This window comes from Scardinius erythrophthalmus (genome assembly GCF_964197995.2).
Source record: "Scardinius erythrophthalmus genome assembly, chromosome: 3".
In the NCBI taxonomy this organism is placed as follows: domain Eukaryota; kingdom Metazoa; phylum Chordata; class Actinopteri; order Cypriniformes; family Leuciscidae; genus Scardinius; species Scardinius erythrophthalmus.
Genome location: NC_138223.1, coordinates 32,177,573 through 32,201,617, shown reverse-complemented (window position 1 = coordinate 32,201,617; position 24,045 = coordinate 32,177,573). Strand labels below are relative to the sequence as shown.

General features: G+C 37.3%; 1 protein-coding gene across 3 annotated transcripts in view; it reads right to left on the bottom strand.

The window, feature by feature from the left end:
• Nucleotides 1-24,045, bottom strand: part of tenm3 (teneurin transmembrane protein 3) — a 271,342-nt gene that overhangs the window by 83,765 nt on the left and 163,532 nt on the right. For 2 of the 3 annotated variants that reach the window (XM_081360456.1, XM_081360458.1), the window contains 3 exons: nucleotides 16,300-16,398; nucleotides 13,142-13,380; nucleotides 2,856-2,978 (listed from right to left, as the gene is read on the bottom strand). In XM_081360456.1, coding sequence (XP_081216582.1) covers nucleotides 2,856-2,978; nucleotides 13,142-13,380; nucleotides 16,300-16,398 — 461 coding nt within the window. The remainder of the gene's footprint in view (nucleotides 1-2,855; nucleotides 2,979-13,141; nucleotides 13,381-16,299; nucleotides 16,399-24,045) is intronic. The other variant, XM_081360457.1, reaches the window with a different exon arrangement.

The window sequence follows — 24,045 nt, the reverse complement described above, 5'->3', positions numbered from 1 at the left end:
CATGCTGCAAAGAGAATCAATGTGAAGTTTAGTCAGTGACTTGCGTTGTGAATTTTAGTGCGGACAGACTAAGACTTAGTGATTATTAGTGAATGTATTTGGTAGGAAAGCACTTTTGTTTGTGTGATGCATGTACTATCTCAGTGGCTACATTCACACAGCCAATACTTAAGGACAGATATTTACTCACACCATTTTTTCACCACAGGTGTTCAGGAAACTCTTACAGGAGGGAATCTTTGTGAATGTATAACGGAAGTCAACCTCTATTCTATTCTCATGCCGTTAACCATGGTGACAGTAAATATCAGAGATGTTGACTTCCATAACACCGTCATGTCTTATAACAATTGACACATTGTTATCTAATAAACAAGTCGAGGTGTAAGTTAATCTGTGAAATCCTAATTAACAGACAACTGTAGAACACAGACTAGACCACAAAACTGATAGGAACAGATCTGGAGGATAGAGAGTGACTGGATCGCAAACCCTCAGATGAAACATATGTTTCTATGAAACAACAGAACCCTACATGAAAAGACCCCCCCACAACATCCATGAGACACACTACACTGTACGACATGAAACACTTGAGAAGCAAAATGATGTAAGATAACAAGTTAATCAAAAGGTTTTTCTTACCCCATCAGCAGATATTTGTTCTTGTTTTAGAAAACAAATGTTAATATCATATCTTGCTTCTTAAGTAAATATAGCTTGATTGAAAGTGGTTTAAAGTAAGCACGAAACAAAAAGCCACCTCATCTACACTGTAAAAAATTTGGAGTAGGAATTACTTGAAAAAAGCTTGCTAATTTTTTTCACTCAGAAAATGCTAGTAAATTTACAACGTTTGCCAAGTAAAACCTAAACATATTTATCAGTAGCTTTGATTAGAAATCTTTAAGTTAAATTTACTTGGAATATGTAATTAAGTAAACTTTACTTAACCTAGTTAAGTGAAAGTAACAAAGATAATAAGTAATTTAACTTGGCTAGTAAAAGGTCGATCTAACATCAATTTAGTTGAAATTTCCTTTGCATTACATTTCACTCAAACAATAATATTGAATTATACCAATCATTTATAGTATGTGCTTTACTTAGATTATTTAAGTAATTTATACTACATCATGTCAGATGTTAAGTCTCATGTAAGTGCAAATACAGTACCTCAATACTTGGTAGACAATACACAATGACGGTAACATTTGATGGATCATTTTTGTGTTTGAATGTGTCATTTTGAGCAGAAAATTTACTCGAAATGTCACAAAATGGCAAATTACTAATCCTGACAACAAAAGCAATGATAAAACAGTGTAAATACAGCTGGAAAACAGTGAAAAATGAACCTCATTAATTATTCAAGGTCCAGTGCATGATGGGAACCCCAGCATCAGAAAAGTTGAGTAATTTTTACTTAATTTTATTGAGTAGATATGTACGCTTTCATTTCTACTCGCTTGAATTAAGTACTGATATGGAATTTACTTAGTTTTTTTAATTATTGCCTGGAATAACTTTTTCATGTAAATTACATTGTTTTTTTTCAGTAGTATTTACTTAACCAAAAAATCTTTTTTTACAGTGTATTTTCTAAATGCATGTTATAGATTGTATTGTGAATGACTTATCCATGCATCTGTCTTTCTGAAGTTTTGATCTCGTAATTTTGTATCAAAATGTCAGACTTCTCTCAGGTGATGTAGCCTATACATTTTTTCTTTTACGATAAACTGTTCTGTCACTGCCTCCATTTCATTGCGTTTTTAAGAATTGTTTGGTATTTTTATTGGAAACCGAGACAAAAATACTGTGTAAGAAATTCACTTTTACAGTGATACTAATATTAGTTCAATGGGGTTACTTTAACAGCACAGGTTTCCTGAACTCAGCCCTATTATGCAGGTTTGAATGCTGAAAGTTTAATTCAGTTGGTAGTTACATTTATAACCAAACTAAGCATAAATGTATCTGTACTTAACACTGTAAAACACAAATGTGTTTCTGAGCACTGGATTTCACTGGTCAGTAGGTTTGTATGGAAGCTAATATTAGTGACAAAATTAGTGAGTAAATCCTACTTTCGAGAGCACACAGAAAGAGAGAAAGAGAGATTCTGGGTAAAATGCCAGGGTATCTCACAACCCTCACTACTTGAATTCATGGTCTGAAAGACTCAGACAATCTCAAGAACCCATTTATTTTGCATTCTGCACACACAGACCCCTCTCATATCCTCCCATTAAAACACTGTCTTCTTTGAACTTAATATTGTCAACTAAATATGTTTTTTGGCTCCTCATCCTGATTTCCAGACTGTTACCGGACGTGTCTGCATCCGCCGTGATAGTCGACACATCAAAGCAGCCGCCCTGATACTGTAAGACTAGTGTCTAAATGCTTAGGAATGTAAGTCTGTTGCTTTCACACACACAAAGAGGTTTATACTTATCCCAGATCACTAAAACGCACATCCGAGTGCCAGTAATGATGGCAAGGTGCAAAGAAAATGGTTTTGGAGTGTGTGATTTCCATTTGTGTAGGAGTGTTTGTGGCTTTTTTTTTGGATGGGGGGGAGTTTGGTGGAAGTGTGTGGGGGTGTTTGTTTAGCTCGAGTTATGTTTATTTAAGGGAGTGTAGGTCTTCATGGCGGAGGGTCCTAGAGGTGTAGTTGTGTAGGAGTGAGTCTGTTTGGTAATTTTCTCTAGCCTATTACTGAGTGTGTTCTCCAGCCTGTTTACTAAATGCAAATGTGTTTTGTGCTAGAGAAGGGTCTTGAACAGATTGTGGTTTGTGCCATATTATGCATCTGTGCGTGAGTGGGTACGTGTGTGTTTGACCCTTACTGTTCTCGGTAGACAGGGCAGTAACTGCGTTGGTTGCTGTGGCATCAGATTTGACCTGGCCATTCTCAAAAGCATAGCCCTCAGTCTCCTGCAGCTGCCAATTCAATCCAAAGAGATGCATGGCTGTGAGAGAGAGAGAGAGAGAGAGAGAGAGAGAGAGAGAGAGAGAGAGAGAGAGAGAGAGAGAGAGAGAGAGAGAGAGAGAGAGAGAGAGAGAGAGAGAGAGAGAGAGAGATAGAGAGAGAGAGAGACACACACACACACACACACACACACACACACACACAAGATAGAGAAATTATCACTTAAGGATAAAGGAACAGGATGCAATGGATTGTTGAGAGGGTAAAAACACTGTAATATAACCTGTATAAAACAAAATTTTCCCATGCAAAACTTGGCAATTAGATTGTTGTGGATGGTTGTCAGGGTTAGTTGCTATAGGGTTACTAGGGTATGTTGATATGGTTTTCTAAGGGGTTTCTAGAAGGTTACATACTGGCCCAAATCACCTTAACCCCCAAATTTCTAAGACTTTCTGTTTTCTGGATATGACTTGGGACCCTCCTTCAACATCTATGGGATCTTTTTAATGTCCATCAGGATAATTGTTGGTTTGATCACTTAAAAAATTAACTCTACATCTTTCCCGATCAAGTCACAGGATTTGTAGCACAAACTTACATGCTAAAGATGAATACTTAAAATATCAGCAATAGTAATAGTAATACTTGTGTAAACACCATTAGTAATCACCATGGAATCAAAATGGGCAATTCTTATTTTTTTATAATGGAGTATTTATTATAAATGATTTATCCAAGCACATTTTTTTTTTTTTTTTTAATGAATGTGCCCTCATTATCAAAAGCATTAAGGCCCCGCGCCCCTCGTAACAACATCTCTTTCTTGATGACGTGTACACAGACACAGGGCAATTTGTAATTATGCCTCGATATTATGCCTGGTTTAAAGCAACTCTTTAAAGAGTCATTGTCATGTCAGGTGACAACACCAATTCCTTCATCAAAGCTCAGGTTTTTAAGTTAAACAGCTCTAAGATAGATATTTGCCTTAGCTGATGAATTTAGTATTAGTGACTGCAAAGAGTGTGCGGCTGCGCTGTAGAGTAATATGTTTAGACAGCTGCTTTCACCGTCTCATTTCACTTGTTCCTGAAATGTCTGAATGTTCTTACCAAACCAGTCAGTTTGGCCTGTGTTGGGGAGAATGCTAGGGAGGGAAGGGTTCAGTAAACTTGTGCAATTTGGGATTCAAGGGTTGGAAAAATCACACTGGCCCTGTATAGCTCTGAAACAAGGTTCAGTTCAGGTGTGGCTGGAAACACAATCTGGTTATAGTTCAAGGTGGGTCTGCCAAACGTTCTCCCACGAATTCCGCAACAGTTCCCTGTGGGTAGCAGGACGACCTGGGTGAATCAGCACCCATTTGAGCATGTTTTGTTTCCCTGGTGATGCCTCTAAATCACATGCCTGGAAAGGTCGTACAGGATAGTGTTCAATCTGTAAGATGCAGTAGGAACTAAGCCATCATGAGGCCTGATTCTTATATGGGGAACTAGTTGGCTGTAACATGAGAGGAAGTACAGCAAAATGTCAAGGGGTTGACAAAAAAATACTGCTCAAACATACTAGTGATTGAGCATTGGGTAGGTTATTCATTTTGCAGACATTGAGAAAAACACTGCAGCAATCTCAACCCTACCAAGGATCAAACCCATAATATTTACATTGTGATCCCAGAACCTTAAAGAGATAGTTCACTCCAAAATGAAGATTCTGTCATGATTTAATCAACATTTATGTGAGAGATGTTTTGAAGAAACATCTGCTCATTTTACAATGCAAACATGACCAATATTTGAATTGAGATATTAAGGTAAAAAAAAAAACACAACTTGTGTGCAATATTATTAAAGCTTTTAAAGATCTTTTTGTTAGAAAAACACTAGAAACCACTCGTTTCGTCTCATCCACAGATTTGTCTATGCATGAATGATATTTGAGAACTACAGTATACTGTAGCAGAGGACAAGATTATAAGTGACTTAATTTCAGTCTGTTTCTTACACAAAACAGCAGTACAGCTTCAGGAGACTAAGAATATAACAAGTATGATAACAGTTCTATGATACTTATTTTGTCCTATTTGGAGCTGTATTGCCTGTCGACTTTGTATGCGTTCATTGTAAGGCAAAAAGAAGTGTAAGCCATACAAGTTTGAAACAACATGAGCGTAAATTAATATAGTGTCATGTTTGGCTGAACAATTCCTATAAATATTACGCTACTTACAGCCTTAATCTAGTGGTAATTGTAATGTCCCTGTGATTTGTTATATCATTAGTTTTGTCTTGCATTAGTATGAGAATCTCAGAGGAGATCCTGTATATAGGTCCCTGTATGTATGTGTGTGTGGTAGCTGTGCTGAGGTGGGCTGCTCTGAGGGGACAGGCTGATCCTCTCTCTGAGTAACAGCAGTGCTACCTGCAGACGTTGGCTCTAATAAAGGTAATTTAGACCTGCCAACAACCCCCACTGGGTCTCTTTATGCCCCCAGAGCGCACACACACAAGCTCCCTACATAAATCATACTCCTCTCTGTGCTAGTGTATTTGTGTCTGTGTACTTGTGTGCTTAAAGTTTCTTATGTGTGCTTGTCATCTGTGACTGTTTGATTTTGCTAGTATTCCTGATACTGTATGTGTAGATGCAGCTCTCCAGCTTTTCGAAACATTATACAACAAAAGTGCTCCAATGACACTGGAGCAGTAATGAGGCAGATAAAGACATAGAGAGAGTATCGAAGAGTTGATGTGCGACTCAGTTACATTAAAGTATTTGAACAGTAATTGGCTTATGAAATTCCTTAAGCTCATTCTCCAAACTCTCTTTATATCTTTCTATCTGGTTCTCTCTCACTCTTTCTCTCTCATTAAATTAGATACCCGCTGAGTCTGCCCATTCATGGAGCAGCCGATATCCAGCACTCTGACCTGAGCCGAAGCAGGGGTTTATGGGAGAGTGGGCGGTATTGACTTCTCCGGCAGAAAGATGGCCACCCCCTGCTGATCTGATTGAGCCGCTCGCACACACTTTTGAGCAGGGTGCTCCATTAACTTTTCCGAATCATAAACGAGGAATAAATGTGGATGTGCAAAGTCTCTCACCTCTGTACCAGATTCTTATTGTTAATGAAACCGTTTCTTGATGGTCAATTGGATTCACTTGTTGCAATGTTTGAAACTAGTGTGGATAAATAAATAACATTAAAAATAGGGATATAGGATGGGCACGCACAGATCTTAGAGCCATGGGGCGTTCGGGAACGTTCATGCATGTGAATGGAACACATCCAGGCTATTAGAATACAAATGTGCCAAGTGCAAGATAAAAAAGCTTCTAGTTCTCTCAGCTGACAAATATGTAAATTGGCTGTTAGGTTTTTTTCCTCATCTCCTTTCCCTCGGTTGTCTCACAAGTGCTAAAACAGCTAAAGGTGGGTGAGATCATGGGAGGTGGATCGCTTTTTTTTGAGCCCTGGGACCAGCGAGAGATGAATGATAGAGCAGGCTCCATAGAAAGACCAATACTACATGGTTGTGTAATGGGCAATGGAGGGCAATGGAGGGAAGCATAATGCTTGATCAGTTTGAATGTGGGCCGTTTACATGCCTCAGGTGTGTGCAGAATGAGTACATGAATGAATAAGAAAAGGAGGAGTGCACACGCAAAGCAGTAAGAATTACAGTTCAGCTAAATGCAAGGCAACTTATACAAGGCAGGATTGGCGGTTATGTAACCAGTGGGACTCGCAATGCTATCGAGGACCCAGTGATACTTCATCTTAAAATACAGCTCTATATTTATCACTATATATATGCCACTTATGATCATTAGCAAGGATGGGGGAAAAAAACTGGCTTTCTGTGACTCAACAAGAAACTATTTTAAGATATTAGTGGGAGAAAAACAAAAGCAAGCAACACCGAGAAAACTGATAAAAAGAAAAGAAAAGCGTCAGCCGTGAAACGTTGCTTTAACTGTGAGAGATACACACCAATGAATAAAAAAGACTTTCTGCAGCAATAAATCAAGGGCAAAACCAAATGTCCTTCCACTCCTGAGGGTGTTGTGTTGTGAGTACAACCGCTGACAGCCTGTCCCCTGAGCATTTCCAAATCACCTACACAAATACCTCAACTCTCACCGTCCTTATTTACAATCATCAGCCACTTTTTGCAAAGCACCAAAGCTACATTTTTGTATGCCCATTTATGAAAAACAATTTCTTTTTTTCAAAACTGGCTTTTTCAAATTCAGGGTGAACAAGGTACGCAACAAATACATACATACATACATATTTATATTTTAAATGACAGACTATTAGTTACTCTAAAATCATTCTGTGAAAATTATAAGTGGGTAGACAAAGCAGCTCGCTAACCTGTGAAAATGAGAGTGCACTGTGGAAAGACTGTGAGTTAGTATTTTCTCCAGAGTGTCACAACTCATTCATGGAGCCAGAGACCGAATGAAAAACTCTGCCTGGCTCTGCCTAAATGTAAAATGCTTTTCATAGGTGCGAAAAGCTATGAAGTATTTATGAGTGGCTTCTCCATCTTTTAAAACACAACTGAGGAACTCTTGGCATGCCATGCTTCCTCTGGCTGGTGTTTAGTCCACTGGGGCCTCTTTATGACTTTCTCCAGCTTTTGGTCTCAATGCTAAGAGGAATGTGAGAAGCCATCAGCACTCTGTTCAGAAGATGCAACTTGTTCACAAAGGGCATCACTTTGGTTTGGTTGAGCTTTGCTCATAAATTATTAATGAGGTTATGCACAAATAGTTTACCATGATCTTTTTTTTTTTCTGTTCTGGCAAATAGTCTATTACATATTGATCTGGAGATCTTAGAAATGTTTATTTATAACCTTATATACATAACCTTTTGTAATTGTCCTAAGTGTGAAAAGATGAATCTCAAAATCATTAGATCAATGCAGAAAATGGGAAAACCAACAATTTTTCAGAAGAACAGTGGACAGTTACCAGCTTAGGATAAAAAAAGAGGGACTCAACTATGAAATGAAATGAAACCTGCTGGACAAACCTGCTCTGTATTTACGTGTGACCACCATGCTGGCATGAAGGCATTTAATCTGGGCTTGTGAGTAAAAAACTCACTTTCAAGAAGCTCAAGGTGCAGTTAAGTGAGTAAAAAATGACTGGCCTTAACCTATTGTTCTAGTGAGATTTTAGTGGTCGTCGAGGAGCCAGTCAACATGTTTGAGGCACCCGGGTGAACCCCCATCTAGTATTAAAGCTATCCTCCGAGGATGTGGTATTGATCGAACATTCATGGAAAATCTCTACGTGGCTTTGTCAACCCTGTTGAACAAGGACAGAGGGAGAGAAATCTGATTTCCCCATCCTCTGTCGTTCCTGTTGTGTGGGTGTGGGTTTAGTGGAGATGGCTGGGGTCTGACACACCAGATGGGACTGACAGAGAAAAGGCTCCGGGTTTTCTTACTAGCTGGAAGAGCTGCTGACGCATAGCGAGAAAAGCATTGTTTGCTGTGTGAAACCAAAAAGAAGGATATGTTCTCCATCTGCAATGTTGACAGTGTGAGACACAATGAGACCAAGACGCTGCATACATTGAACTCGTTTTACTCCAGCTATAATGCATTCTTATGCATAATTTAAGACACATCCACCGCAGAAGAACCCTTATGTCACATCAGTTTTTACAGAAGATTACAGTAAAAGTTATCAGTTTGGCTAAGTGTTTACTGGATACATGCTATATGGTTCTTGTCATTTAGGATTATATATGAATCAAATTGTACAGTTTTTTCTCTTTTTTTAATGGAGTAGGATACTTTCATTAAGATACTCTTCCATTGCATCCTTTGCATAATCTATTTAACCCAACCAGTTACAAGTACTAAACAGATGTAGTGTTGTGGCATAATATTTAAACAATATAATGATTTATTTTTTAAGCCTTAACCATTCAGATTTCCAGGTCTATGTGGCCAAGCTGTAGTTTTAGGAAGACACTATGATCATATATTATGATTATAATTGTTAACAAAATATATCACAATATAAATCCTCATTACTACGTCTACAGGTTTTGCAGTAAACTATATTCAAACAGTTCAGAATAACATAAATGTATATTGGAAGGAATAATCCAATTAAGCAGAAGAAAAAGGGACAACAACAAAGGATAAAATATCTCAGTTAAATGTTTTTTTTTTTTTTTTTTTTTTTAAGATTATGCTCAGCAGCTTAAAGCCAGTAATACAAATTATTTTGTCACTGGCACTGCTTTCAGGAAACTGTTGTGATATGTGTTTCTGCTGCTGTGCAGGTGGACACTATTCAATTACAGTGCCTTGTAAGAAAATATCATAATTGGTATTTCTCCTGCGGACACTCTGCCGTTTGTTTAAACATGGTTTGTTTTTTAGGATAACAGTTAAATTATCAGATGTAAGTAGAGCTGCATAAGGATTATCATAATCGTTAAGTAGGTCTAACTTATTATTACCCTAAACTTTATTAATTCTGCGCAGTAATTTGGGACGAACAGAAGTAATTTAGTAAATGGAAAGTCATTTGGTAAATATATCGTTAAATCCATTTGTGGAAACATCTTGAACAGGAAGAAAAAGTCTAGTAACAATGTTCCATTGTGTATTCCCATAACATCAGTCGTTTGAAATAACAGGTTTTGGAACGCAAATTCAGAGGGATAATGAGGTCTGATAATGAAAGCTGGAACGGGACAGGGAACAGCCACAGATGAAAGAAAGTGAGAAGAAATCTGTTTTTGGGCTTGTTAATGTTTGGCCCCTACAGGGCACTGACATGATTAGCTCTCCATATATTTCCATGATTTCTGTGATGTTCTTAAATGTCCTGCTGTGTGCATCTTCAATAATGATCAAAGCTGCTGAGGGTCTGGCTAGAAACACCCTGTTAGTTGCAAGCCAGACACAGTACAAACACTATATTCATAATGTCGCTGATAACAACTAACAGCAATGTCATTATGGCAAACAAAAAAAGGACTTTAAAAAACAACATTTCTACAAGTCACACAATGCATTTCTTCTAGCAAACTTTTTACTTAGATTTCTAGACGTCTGAATAGGCCAAATAAACTGATGTTTTCTCATAAGGCCGGGGCACAGCTAAGAACATCATTTTGAAGATGAATATACAGAATGAAAATGGGCCAATTATGAAAAACTTTGCAATTGTGTCTTGCTCTCTTTCAGTCTCTCTAAAAGGCTGTGATCTCTGCTCTATTAGCAGCTGTTTTGACAATAGCAGCAGACCTGGCTGTGGAGTGTCAGTAAATAGCTCTCTGGAAGCTGCTGAACTGTCTCCAATACAGTGGAATAATTAACTCTGAAATGGATTTGGCTTCATTTCTCTAAAGAGAAAAATTAGCTTTTGTTATCCAGCCACTCTGCTTGCTGATCACACAGAGAATCCAAATACTTTCTTTAAACCTGTTGGACACGGCACTAATGCTGCACAGGCTTTAATACTGTACACCTTGTCAATCCCAACAGCGACAAATTGAACTACAAATGACTTTTCTCAACGTGACAAAAACGGACAATAATGAAAGGCCACTGAGTGAACAAATGCAATCCTTTTTTGGATGTACTGTAATAGGGACTCACTGATGCTGTCCTCTCATCCCTTTATGACTTCATGATAAAAGGGGGCCGCTGGATCTCTACAGCACTGAATAGGTTTGGAGCGATATTGCATTGAGAAGGGAAACGGAGGGCACTTCATTTCCTCTTATTGACTTTGGAGGCCAGTCTTGACATCATCAACACAAAAAATGTTGTAGAATTGCGCTTGTCTGGGTGTGTGTTTCCTGTGTCTGATCACTAGAAACTATGTGAATATGATTAATTTTGTCCTTTTAATACAGTTTAGATTAGATCATATTGCACTTTCCACAAATATTAGTCAGTTGGTGTGCTATTATGTTTTTTGAACCAATAAAGGTGTGGAACAAATTAATTTTGGACAGAGGACAATATGTTGGACAATCATAATATGAACATGCCAGTTTTACATTTTCAGAACATGAAATATCATATAATGCAGTAATGATGAGCATGCACTCTTATCAAATATATGTATTTATCTGATGTAATTACTTTGGAATAAAATTAATACATAAAATTTAATTAAGTGTAGCTGAATTCATGATACACATTTATATTTTAAAAGATGGTTACCTACGGTTTTACAGACAAGACTAATCCCAGACTAATTAAGCTGTATTAACTGAAAGGAACTTGCACTGACATATCTTAAAATATGCCATTGTTTTGTCTAAAGATGCACATTTTTTTTTTTCTAAGGCACGTTTATAAAAGCTACTTTAATGCCCTAATTGAACTAAGGCCTAATCCTGGCTTAATCTAAACCCTGTCTGTGAAACCGGGCCATAATGTCTCATTTAAATAGTTTTTTTTTTTTTTTTTTTTTTTTACATTACAGCAGGCTACAATTAGAGGATGTAAAAAGAGCTCTAAAAACAGGCTCAATTTGACATATTATGCTAAATATATATATATATATATTTTTGATTTTGGAGTGAAATATGATGTTTTGCATCAGAGGGTGTCGTGTGTCCCTTCTTTCTTCAGTAATAGAACCATTACAAAAATAGCCAGGAGTAAAGAACACCCTCTCACATTATAGCAGAATAAAGAGTGCAGTGTGAACTGAAGGAAAACAAACAGAGGTCCCGTGCCTGCTGCATCACTGTCTCTCCCATGTGGTTCGTTCAACAGAACCATCGTGTCTTTGAGACAAACCAGCCCACCTCACACTGCAAAACAGCATCTCTACAGGCCATTCACAAATCCTCTCATCAGCGTGGCATTTGTATGGAATGAGGAAACTGCTGGCTCCATTCAGAGTGGAAGCTTAAACAAGGCTGTCTGCATTTGGCACACAGTACATGATAAATACTAAATGAAAGCGAACTTAAATCTATGAGGACGCAATAGGAAAATAACTAAATGTTTATCTGGCGATGTGGCCACATTCGGCTACTATGACAACATGGTCACACTGAGCAGGTGACAGAGTAATAGACAAAAAAATTTAATAAAATAGCAGTGGTTTCCATGGCAACTTAATTGACAAAGCAATTGATTTTTAAATAGTACTCCACAGCCATTATATTTTTTACAATAACATTTTGCAGGCTTGCTAGAGGGGGTAACCTGAATGAAATTATCCCTACATAAAGTTGCTCAGAAATCAAGTGACAGTAAATATTCTGAATATTACAAGGCAAAGTGGTTTTGTGGGACAGGAGTCTGAATTGGGTTGCCTGAATGACCAGTCAGTCTTAAGGGCCGTTCACACCAAGAACGATAACTATAACGTTAACTAGATTAGTGTCCACACCTGCACATGATAACGTTCTGTTTATTTTAAACATGCGCTACAGTTTTGTCATCTATTGCTTTTAATGGATTCTGATTGGCTGTCAATGTATGAATTATTCATCATCAGCAGAAAAAAAAAAAATAAATATATATATATATATTCTGAAAGTGATTCCAATGATATTTTTCCTCTCTGCCATTACCGTTATACTTATGGTGTGGACTCAATGCAATTCTTTTACATTTAGAACGATTTTTAGAATTATATCATTATTGTTATAGTTATCGTCCTTGGTGTGAACCGGCCTTTAAGGAAGCCATAAATCATTATTTAATAATGGAATAATATTATATGCAATTAAATAGAAATAATAATAATAAAAAATAAATAAAATAAAACGTTATTAATTTTCAATTATTATTTGAAAAAGACGATATACTATAAATTATATATATTATGCATTATAATTGGATAAATTATTTCAGATTTCAGGGTCACCTTGGCAGGATGCATTCTAGTGTTCAACTGTTATACTGAGCAGAACAGAACAGAAAGCAGAGGTTCCAATAGGTTTTTCTTAACACAACGTCTTAAAAATGCACTCAATGCTGCAATATGCTCAAGTGCTAATGCGACAGGCAAAGGTGTTCTTCTGCATGTGTATGGATGTAGAAAAGGGGATGGATTTAAATATGCAACTTTTCAGAGAAAACTGAAATAAATTAAACAAATGAATGACTTATCTAGTCAGCTGGTCATTTGTTGGACTGATCTAGTTGACCCAATCATACTGCAAAGCATCAGAGTTTCACCTACCAATGCAGTAACAGAGCAGCACAGAGAGCAGTATGGAAACAGCCATGGCACTGAGGGCCGTGCACCTCCATGAGCAGTACTTAGAGGACTTCTTGAACTTGAAGGCGCTGCGGGAGAGTGTGTTGCGGGGCAGGGGCCGTGTAGGGGGCGAGTAGACCGCCCCCGTGGCCATGGTGTAGCCTGGCGTGGCCGTGCTGAACAGAGGAGTGGTGCCGGTGCCTGTCTTAAAGAGAAAGTGCCTGAAAGAGAGAGAGAGAGAGAAAGAAAAGAGCAATGAACATTTACTCTCGTTGTGACAGACAGCTGACACATTTAATAAAAATAATTTAATTAAACAGCTTTAGGCAAAAAAGATTAATGCCAAGAACTTGTCTGTTATAGTTCATAAAATCAGATAACTTTTCATAGAAAGCTCAGTATATTAAGTCTAAATGACTAGTAATAGCAGCACAGATTGTTCACAAAGCGGGGTGCAGTACAAGAAGTGAGGCGTACAGCCCTCGCAAACTGTCCTGCTCCTGTACGTCCCCCGCTAAGCTAGTGTCACCCTCTCCTGCTGATTGGCACTTAAAGTATGATTGGCTAACAGAAGCCCTTGGCATGTGGTAATTATGCTGGGCAGATATTACCAGCACATTTATTAAGCTGGCCCTTTCTGTTTGCTTGAACACCACAGTGAAAATCTGGCTCTCTTCTCTTTTCAACCTTTACCGAACACATCTCAAAGCCCTGGTGTTTGACTTCCCTTTAGCCTGCTGTGCTTCTTTGCCCAAATGAAAGTGGAGAAATGGGAAATGTGATATTTGTGAATGTGTGAGTGTGTGTGTGTGTGTAAGTGGCACTTTCCACTATACATCTGGAATCAGCTGAATGGATCTAAGAGGTAGAGAAAAAGCTTTTTCTAATTAAAAATCATCAACAGTATTGAGTTACTCAGCAGAAGAGAATATTTCAGCAAATTCAGCATTTAAAGATCATATTATCCCAGGGGACGAACTGTTGACATAGTGGCAACCAGGACTAGTTGTCTATATCTATAGTATATTGTCTATATTATCTAACTGTAGGGTTTTGAAACAAAAGTCCAAATACATAAATGTACATTTTCTCCAGCAGATGTTTTGTATGGTGTTTTAAAATACCTAGATTAAATTATAATATTTTCTTGTGGAAAGAAAGTTTTTTGTGTGTGAAAATTTGTATATAAAAATGAAAGTTTTGAAAATATTAAAAATAAATACAAATACAAAAGGCAATCATACAATGAAGGTAGTTGTAACTAGGGCTGTCACTTTTGTGAAAAAATCCTGTTCGAGTTTTGAGACATAAGTGTTCATTGAATCGATTGTAAAATCTATTTTCCATGTCTAAAGACGTTTCCATTTTAAACGCAAAATATGGGCAAATCCACGGACAACGAACAGGCATTAGGACGAACGTAAAGAGGGAGCTTGAGACGAGCACAAGTCTGCAATATTTCTGATGATTTATTGGCGTGAAGTTTCATACACAGTGACAAACAGGAGTGCAACATTCTCGAAAAACAATAAGCAGAGTGGACTGCCATAGCATAAATGAAAAACATTACTGCAGTCTTCAACATGGCTGTGTTTACGATTAGAAATGTCAAACAAATTTCGCCTACGTAGGCGATTGTAGACGCATAGCCCGAATTTGTATCTGAATGCATGAGAGTGTCTGAATACCGGCAGAATTCACAGTTTTGTAGTAAAAAGAGACGCATTATGCAGAAGGATAATTTGCTGTTATGCGTGTTTGTCAGAGCCTGCAGTCGCTGTGTGACGCGTGTTCTCTGCGGGCATATCGTGACGAGCTGGACACGCTCCGAGAAAAGACCGTTAAAATTGATTCCCTATTTTCGTTTTCGAAACTTGCGTTGGTTGGTCCAATCGACTGTGCAATCGATTTTTGAACGTAAAATGACAGCCCTAGTTGTAACCTGTATAAATCTATACAAATTGTTAATATTTTTTACTCTTCTCATGAATTTTGTTTCATAGTTGTTTTTCTGGTTAAATTTAGCTCAAACACCTATATAATAAACTATTTAATGGCAAATTTCATTGTGACAACTTTGTGACAACACCCATATAGTGTCATGGTACTTCACTGGGGAAACAACAGTGTAAATGTTTAAAGGTTTTTTTTGTAGCCAAAACTTTCAGATATATGTATCTATACAGATAAATATTCACTTGAGTTAAAAAAAAGAAAACTAACCCCAGTCTCTCCAATGCATTTATTAAAGGCCTATTACATAACCCTCTTCCACAACATGAAATCCCCTCCTTTTGTTAAACAAAACTACTCACAAGCTTGCAGAGCTAAGCAATTCTCTAAAACTGCATGGTTGTCTGTTCGATTGCATTCCTTATGTTGATAGAATGACCCATGAAGACACTGAACAATGGAACAAACAGATGATTCGAGCTGCGATATCAAATAACACTGAGCACTAAATCCAATTAGCGAGACAATTCATTCGACAATCTCTCTGCATTCTTGCATTCTAATGCAGCGACAGAGAGAGAGAGAGAGAGAGAGAGAGAGAGAGAGAGAGAGAGAGAGAGAGAGAGAGAGAGAGAGAAACGGTGCTCTTGTTTTAGTGCAGTAAACAGTTGCTGCCAACTCACTGTTACTCCAATATTATCAATCAACCCAATCAAAGCCAAGATGCTGTGCAAGGCAGTCCGGATTTAATCTAGTAATGCAGGAATGTCAATTAAAGAATTAGTCAAATTAAAATATTAAAGGCTGTGTAACTTGATTTATGCAAGTGGCGAATCGATTAACATATTAGTGGATATTTATTGCAACTTAATTTAGAGCAATTATTCCTAAGCAAGTACCAGTGTCAGAATCTGCTGCCAATCAAATGCCTCTTGATAATTTGCATTCACTGGCTAACCGAACAAGGGAAGAGATATATGATAGGTGCTTGGGCCAGTGCATGAACGCTTTGTCTAAATTCGGTTGGCTTAATATGGGACTTTGGCCATTTGGTTGGCTCAGCGCTGGCCTTCTGTTTGGGGATGGCTGTGTTGGGGTGGGGCGTCTGGAGATTTAGCACTTTGGTTGGCTCAGTGTTGGGCTTGGCATCAGCAGCTGGCACCATGAGAAAACTCAGGAGCACATACCCGTCCCCATAGTCGCCCTCGTGGCACACGGGAGGGAACACATCCATCTCTATTAAGTTGTCATGCCCGTTTTCAAGAACTGCTTGCTTTGCTAATTTTCTACATGAGAAAGACAAACAATTAGAATAAAGGTCGTCAGTGCTTTCTGGTGATGAGACAGTCAAGGTATTTCTAATTATGAGTTTGGCAGCAAATCCACAGAGAAAGAGCGTCCCACACGGCAGTCAGTCATAGCTGAATGTACACCGAATGAAAGACAGACAGTCGCACATGAACCCACACATGAAAAGACTCAAAATAAATATACTGCAGTTTTATGTTCAATATATCATTCAGTTTTCCTCTAACATGCTCTGATAAGGAGGGGATATTTATTATGGTGAATAGAGCCACAGAATTACTCAAGCGCACTGAATGACTGTAAAGTGTTATTGGTAGGCTCTCTACATCCACAATGAGCTAAGTGTGAGAATATATGAATTACTGTACTTCCTCTATAGTCAATAGAATTCTCTGAGAGAGGGATGGGTATCTCTAGAGGTGCATATAATCTAAAGCAGTGGTTTTCAGCTGGTGTGTCGTGACCCTGAAATTAGTTGTGGATCTGTTCTGATAGGGCTGCGGGCAGCTGAAAAAACCAATGCTAAAGGTCAAAAATAAAATGCAACTAACCTTGTAATTGCATTTTGTTAGGATATAAAAATAGGCTAATCAAATTATATGAGGGAGAAAACAATGCTTCCCATATCTTTTGTTGTTGACATCAAAGGCTGTGCACGCATCATCCTCTAATGTATTTTGATGAAAATTCATCTGTCACTTGGTAGAAGATTGCGAGGCAAGGCATATACCAACATGGACAGGTTGTGTGACAAGCCCTTATCTTCAAAAAGCATAAAAAAAAAAGAAAAACACACACAAGGTAAATGAAAATATGACCCAGACAGCATTAAATGGTTTGTGCTGACCATAATGTGTTTGTGCAGTTAATTATTTGCTGTTGAGACATTTATAAAAAAAAAAAAAAAAAAAAAAAAATATATATATATATATATATATATATATATATATATATTTCAATATTTGACTTCAAGGACATTTATGCTTATTTCTGCATGCTTAAAATATTTAGCATTGAGCTAGCCAAAGTCCAAAAAGTAAAACCACGTAAGAACCACTGATCTAAAGCCATGTGGCAATGTTTTTCACTCCTCTCCACAAATTTTCTTATGGGATCAAAACAGATATATGGGATTCCAAGAGTAATTCAGTATGACTTTACACATAACTTTTTAGCTTTCCCCGCATAACACCACTATGACCTATGTTCTAACCAACTCACCCTTCTGACCTCATAGCAGGAGTTCAAACCTTTACTTCAAGTTTTTACAACAAGTGACTTGCTGACATGTAACTCAATAACACGACTTGACCATATGTTCGTCCGTCTTGAATTACACTGAGTGCCCCGTTTTTAAACAAACCACACGGCAGCATTTAAAATAACTTATGTATAGTTTCAAATTCCTTTTTTGCCCTATTTTTGAGACAATGAATATAAAAAGATACAAAGACAAACTCTGGGAACTAACACTTGAAAGACCTATTTACTGTAAGTCATTCTGTCATGAAAATGATAAATGCTACATTTCATTATGATTGCTGACACTTTCAATTCACTTTATTCACGGTTCATATGGCTTTTATAGTCATTTAACATTGGGTTTTATCACAGTTAAAGGGATCATAGCTATAAGAGGTGGTGCATGCTTGAAAATAGTTTTTAAATAAATGCTGAGATTAGACCCTCAGTAAAAATGTTAATACTTTCACCGCCCACTTAAACGAGAGCTAATAGAAGACACATGATGAAAAAGAGATAGAATTTCCAGCTGTAGTATCTATGGACTGACTGGGGCATCTGTTGTTTAGGTAGGACAGGAATAACGTTCCTTTGACATAGAAGACAGCGAACAGGGATTTCCGAGCAGGAGGGACGGGATAACCATTGTTAATTGATTACAGCATGCATGACACCAGACTGGAAATTGCTATGCTAATCCATGTATCTCCTTTCACGTTTGTCATCCTCTGACAAATACCTTCACAGAACATTTTGGAAGAGCGGACGCATAAAAGAACTGGCAAATAACTCAACAATGGTTATATACAGCGGCGTAATTGAAGGTAGTCTACTTAAAAGAAATACAAAATGTAACATTTTTCAGTCATGGAATTACTATTCGACACAGAAGAGTTATTTCGATGGACTGAATAATGTGGAAACATTTTCATTATCTTCTAACAAGGATCTATGATCTTCAGAATAAATACACACTTCACTTTTATATGCTTCATTCATGCTAACCAACAGCCCTGTGCTTGAAAAACTACTTCTATATTCAGTCTACAGCACATATATCCTCTGTGAAAAACTATCTCTCTCATAATAAACTATAACAGGCCTGAATAATGTTAAAATTCTTCTTTCCACTCCACAACACAGTATGGAGGCAGAAAGAGATAGAAACAATGCAGACAAAAATCATAACCTCTATGCGAAGGAAAATGCAAATAGGCTATTGTTATTCTTTAGAAGCCCATTCTTTCAATGCTGCCTGCAGTGTATTCTTCTACTGTGAACATTTGCAAGTTATAAAAGTGACAAAGGACAAAGTGTCAGTGCTGAATGATCCACAGCTCTTAGATAAGCCTGTACTGAGAGGCATCTCACAGTTGCTGTGTGTTTTGTCTATGCGGATTGACCCTGTCTGTTCCCGGTTTATAAACTAACAAAACATCTAAAGGCTCTTGACAATTGGCACACTTGGTAGAATGGTATGTGATTGTACTCTGCACACAATCCTTTATGAGTCATCAGGATTTCATACTTGTTTTTAATTACAGTAACACCTATTGAAGTTATATTGATGGATGATGCTTTACTTTAACGTCAATTTGATGTCTGGTTTTGTTTTGAAGCAATAAATCACTCCTCTTCAAAACCATTTACCAAAGAAAAAGACAGTAAACAAAGTAAAGAATCAGTAAATGTTCATTAGGCACTTTCTCAGTTTACTACCTTTTGCTAGAGGAAGTTTACAGGAGATTTGTGTAAGACTGGCTTTAACTACAGTCCATTTCCTCCTTATAGCAAGCTAATATCTACAGAAAATGAGATGTTGTGATCGAATGCAATGAGCACTTTAGTCTCTCTTGTGATGGTGAAAGTCGTGAGGTCTGTCTTTAGCTGTCTAACCTCTGAAGCATGACATGGGAACTGACCAATGAGTCAAAAGTGCTTTGAGATTCTCGTGGGGGATCCCTGTGTGTGGCTGATGTGAACTTTTCTGGTTATCTCCACATTGAGAACAGCTTGAAAATAAAGCCGTTTTGCTATCTGCAAAAATGAAATCACGGACAGAACGGAGTATGTTGCGAGATGTGTTACTTTGCCTAGAGCGAGGTTTTGGAATGTCAAGTGCTTCAGTTTTCTCCCTCATTTTAAGATAAATCCATTACCACTCTATCACAAGCAGAACATGTATGTTAATGGCATAAGAAGCAAGAATTCACCACGCATTAAACAGCAGTAATAGATTATCAGCAGTCAAAAGAAAGATAGATGGAATGTGAAGACGATCAAAAATACAATAATATGCAAACGGAACAAATGGACAAAAATGTGGGTAATATGTCACTCCCTCTCAAATAGTATATTCAAAAAAAAACAAAAAAACAGTAAGGACATTTCTTACAAATCTTAAGTATAATATAATTAGATATATTAAAACTTCTTTCATCTACAAAAATGGTAACTGGGCACAAATCTATGGATGGGAAATGGAAAGCCTGGAGTGGATATAGAACAGAGTGATGGGAGGGGACGTTGCATACTCTAGTCCAGAAGCAGGTTCGCCAATTGCCTGATTTGTTTTTACACTTGAAATACTCAGACTCTGAATGCGGAAAACATCCTTGTGCAGAGATCTTGAGATATTTTAATCAGTTAAGGACCGGCAGGTGTCTCAAGAGGCTTCTCGTGTTTCTCTTTTCCCCACTTTAACAGCATCATCAAATAGCATAGAGAGTAAAGACAGTAGAGTGAGGTAATTGACCGTATGAGAGCCAGTCATGATCGTTCAGACTCAATTGCCTGTTTAGCACAAATTGTGCACAAATTACAAGAATGTAGAAGCATATGCTCAGACGTGATCTGTATTTCACCACAAGGTTCATGACAATGTCAATAATGGCTTAAAGGTACATTCAGTAATTGCTCAACAATGCCAACATGAACCCTGGGAACCAATCGTTCATGCTTGTTAATACTAGGGATGCACCGATCTGATTGGCTCCGATACTGCCATTCTTTGCCGGATCGGCACACAAACATTATAAAGCATCATAAAGTTTTCGTGCACTATATTATAAGTGTTCTGAAACCATTCTATGGTATAATGTGAGATAGAAATGAACATTTAAGTCGTTAAATTCAAGTTTGCGAAAACTCTTCCCTCAGCTGCTGCTGTCAGTCACTCTCAAATATCGCGTCGCGCTCGGTCACGACAGTCAACACGATGATTCAATGTTACTATTACTATACTTGATCTGTAGATGAAGGTCTATGGTTTCACATAAAACTACTTTATCTTGCTGGACTGTATTGCTGTACCTTAATCATGTTACTTTCTACCGGGTGTCTGTTCACAACACTGGAGTAGAGAGCACTATAATTGTTCTTCAGTAACTGAAATTTAAAACTGTTAAAAGAAAACGCTGAATAAACCATTGCATAGATAGATACTGTATAATACACTACACATCAATATGTCTTTCCTTTGTGCTTTGAACTTTTCAATGCGGACTCGAAGCGATGCACGCTGTGACTCCATGTTGCTTTAAGCGCATCATCCTGCGCACGGGATGCGGATAAGCGCTTTGGTGCCACACTATATTGGAGCCTTTCATATCATAATACTTTTGCACAATGAAAGATTATCCATAGCCTTTCTTGTTCTGTCCTATCTATGTTTCTGCCTCATCAAACAGCTGTGCTATACATTTAAAAAGTGTCTTAATTTTATAGTATATATAGCCTAAAAGTTTTTTTATCTTGTTTTTTTATGAATGTATTTTACAACAACACAAAGAGCAATGTGTAACGTTTTACCAGATTTAGATAAATAAATAATGTTTTTTTCACAAAATGTTCAGATTTTATAAAATTATTGTGCACTCTGATTTACTCTGAAAAACTGTGATTTTTCTAGAGTAAATTTTACTGCTGAATTATCCACTAATCTAGTTTATAATAGCATTTTTGTCATAGATTATGATCATATATTTTTTGATTTGTTGTTTTTCTTTATAATGAAGTTGTCTGTATTAAGTAGATTGTATTTAACACACAAAAGAGTGATTATCAGTTCAACACATAGAGTTATAGAAATTCTACAAAAAAAAAAAAAAAATCTGCGCTGGTATTGGATCTGTATCGGTATCGGTCGATACTCAGAATTTTTGGCATCGGATCGGTTATGAAAAAATGATATTGGTGTATCCCTAGTAATTTAAATACATGTAAGTCTTTATTGAAGCATAGGTGTCGTTGGAGCAATTTACTATACCTAACAGCTAAATTATTCCACTAATGAAAATGATGTGAAACAGCAACTAAATAACGTCAAATAATAACTTATCCCGGTGCAAGTAAATCAGCAGGATGCATTTATGGACTGGATTGTTAAATTTTCTCCAAAGGCTAATTCAGTCTACTGATTTTTTTTGTTCATTTCTTCAGCCAGAATCTACTGCCTCAAACAAATCAATGGACTTGTTCAAGGACATGTTGTGAAGCGTTCGCTTTTCTACTCTCTGCCAGCATGTTTTCATCCATTTACTACTGCTGATGTTTCTCATTACTTTCATCTAAACTTCACTGTTGTGCCTGTCGAGGAGCTGGATGTTTTGTTTATTTTAACTCTAAAAGTCAGTCCGTATCATGTAAACAGTTGTTAAGTAAGCTCCATGTCTAACTTGGAACACGGCACCTTTTGAACCAATGCAGCTACGCATACAATTTGTGATTTTGAGCATAAATGAACTAGAGTGTGTTTTCAGAGTGTTTATTTGGTAAGAAGATGCAACACCATAGTTGGATTTACAAGCATCTGTAAGTGTCAGAGAACCTACTGACTGTGTGTGGTCCAGTGTGGACTTCCTCAGTGAGATCTCATGATATAAACAGACATTTAAGCTCTCTTGCTAATATCTACAGAAATCTACATAATTCTTTGTCAATATGAGTGGAGGAATGCCAAGGATAAGGTTTCGAGGATATGGTCTGACCACTGAGACAGAGAGAGAAGAACAAAAACAAATAGCAGAGCGAAAGTTGGAAAAGAGACAGAAAGCAAAACAATGGGGGTGAACAACAATGGACAAAAGTGCAGACATCTTGCTGTGGTTGACACGACACAAGGCAAAAAAGCAAGACCACGGCATAGCAATAAAAAAGAACTGAGATACAATATAAAGTGAGAGAGAGAGTTGTGAGGAAAACAGAGAAACAGAGGGAAAGACCATAAAGGAAGTGTAGCTGTTGGATATTTCTGTTTTGTGACCACTGTGTCCATGTGAAGGGCCATGAAGTGAAACTTGAGGCTGGAGGTGCAGAGGCAGGTGTGCTATTCCTGGATCTCTTAACACAGTGTTTGTACATCAAATATAAATTCAAAAGCAAGCCACTCAACAGAACCCGCATGCCTATAACCTTAGTCAGGGTACTTGCCATATTTAATCTAACGCAATTACAATTACAAGGTTGTGAGGAGTGATGTACAGTATGTTTAATGGGTTGACTTAATGTCTCATATTTAAAAACTACTTTTTTGTCCACTAGGGTTGTCACAATACCATTATTTTAGTAGTCTATACCAGAGATAGATCATTTCAAAATTTCCAATATCAATTTAAATACCACAGTAAAAACTGTTGATTTAATATGATTAAATTAGGTATTAAGCCAATATTATTACATATTAATATATAAATAGCACTATAAATATTAATGCAACCTCTAAATATTTATCAAAAAATAAACAATTTATTAAAGTAAACAAATTAAAGTCCTTTTTTGTCCAGTCTGTGTATGTTGTCTTAAGGCAAACCAACTGTATTTACATGAAACCTTTTCAAAACGTATATTTTCATTAAGAAGTGCATTTGAGCATTTATGCGTGAAGCCATATTACAGCATTTTAAGCAACTACCTGCACTACAGCAAAATACTGTAGAAAGGCACGGTTACATTTACTTTTTTCAATATTTTGTTGGCTTGATATTGAGGTGCCATTAGCCACTGCAGGACTGTACATATATATTCAAAGCCTTTTTCCCTCATCCTTCAAAAAACTCTTTCTCTTGACTGCCTTTCATCAAGTATTTTTAAAGGATGGCAGTAAGATATTTAACACAATGACAGCATCACTTACCAAGTGCTTTGAAAAAGTTTCTCGAACAACCGTTTTTTTGTTCTCTCTGCACCCAGCCCCACTCTGTCTGACTCTGCTTATATCACACAGGATGAATGAAAGGAGTGCTAGGTGGTTACATCCCTTAATGGGGTAGGCTTAGTCATTATATATACAGTGTCACTAGAAAGAGTAGATCAAAAACAGAGGGAGGCCATTACAGTGCTAACGTTCAACCACCAAAACAAAGCACTCCCTTCTGCTAGTGTTT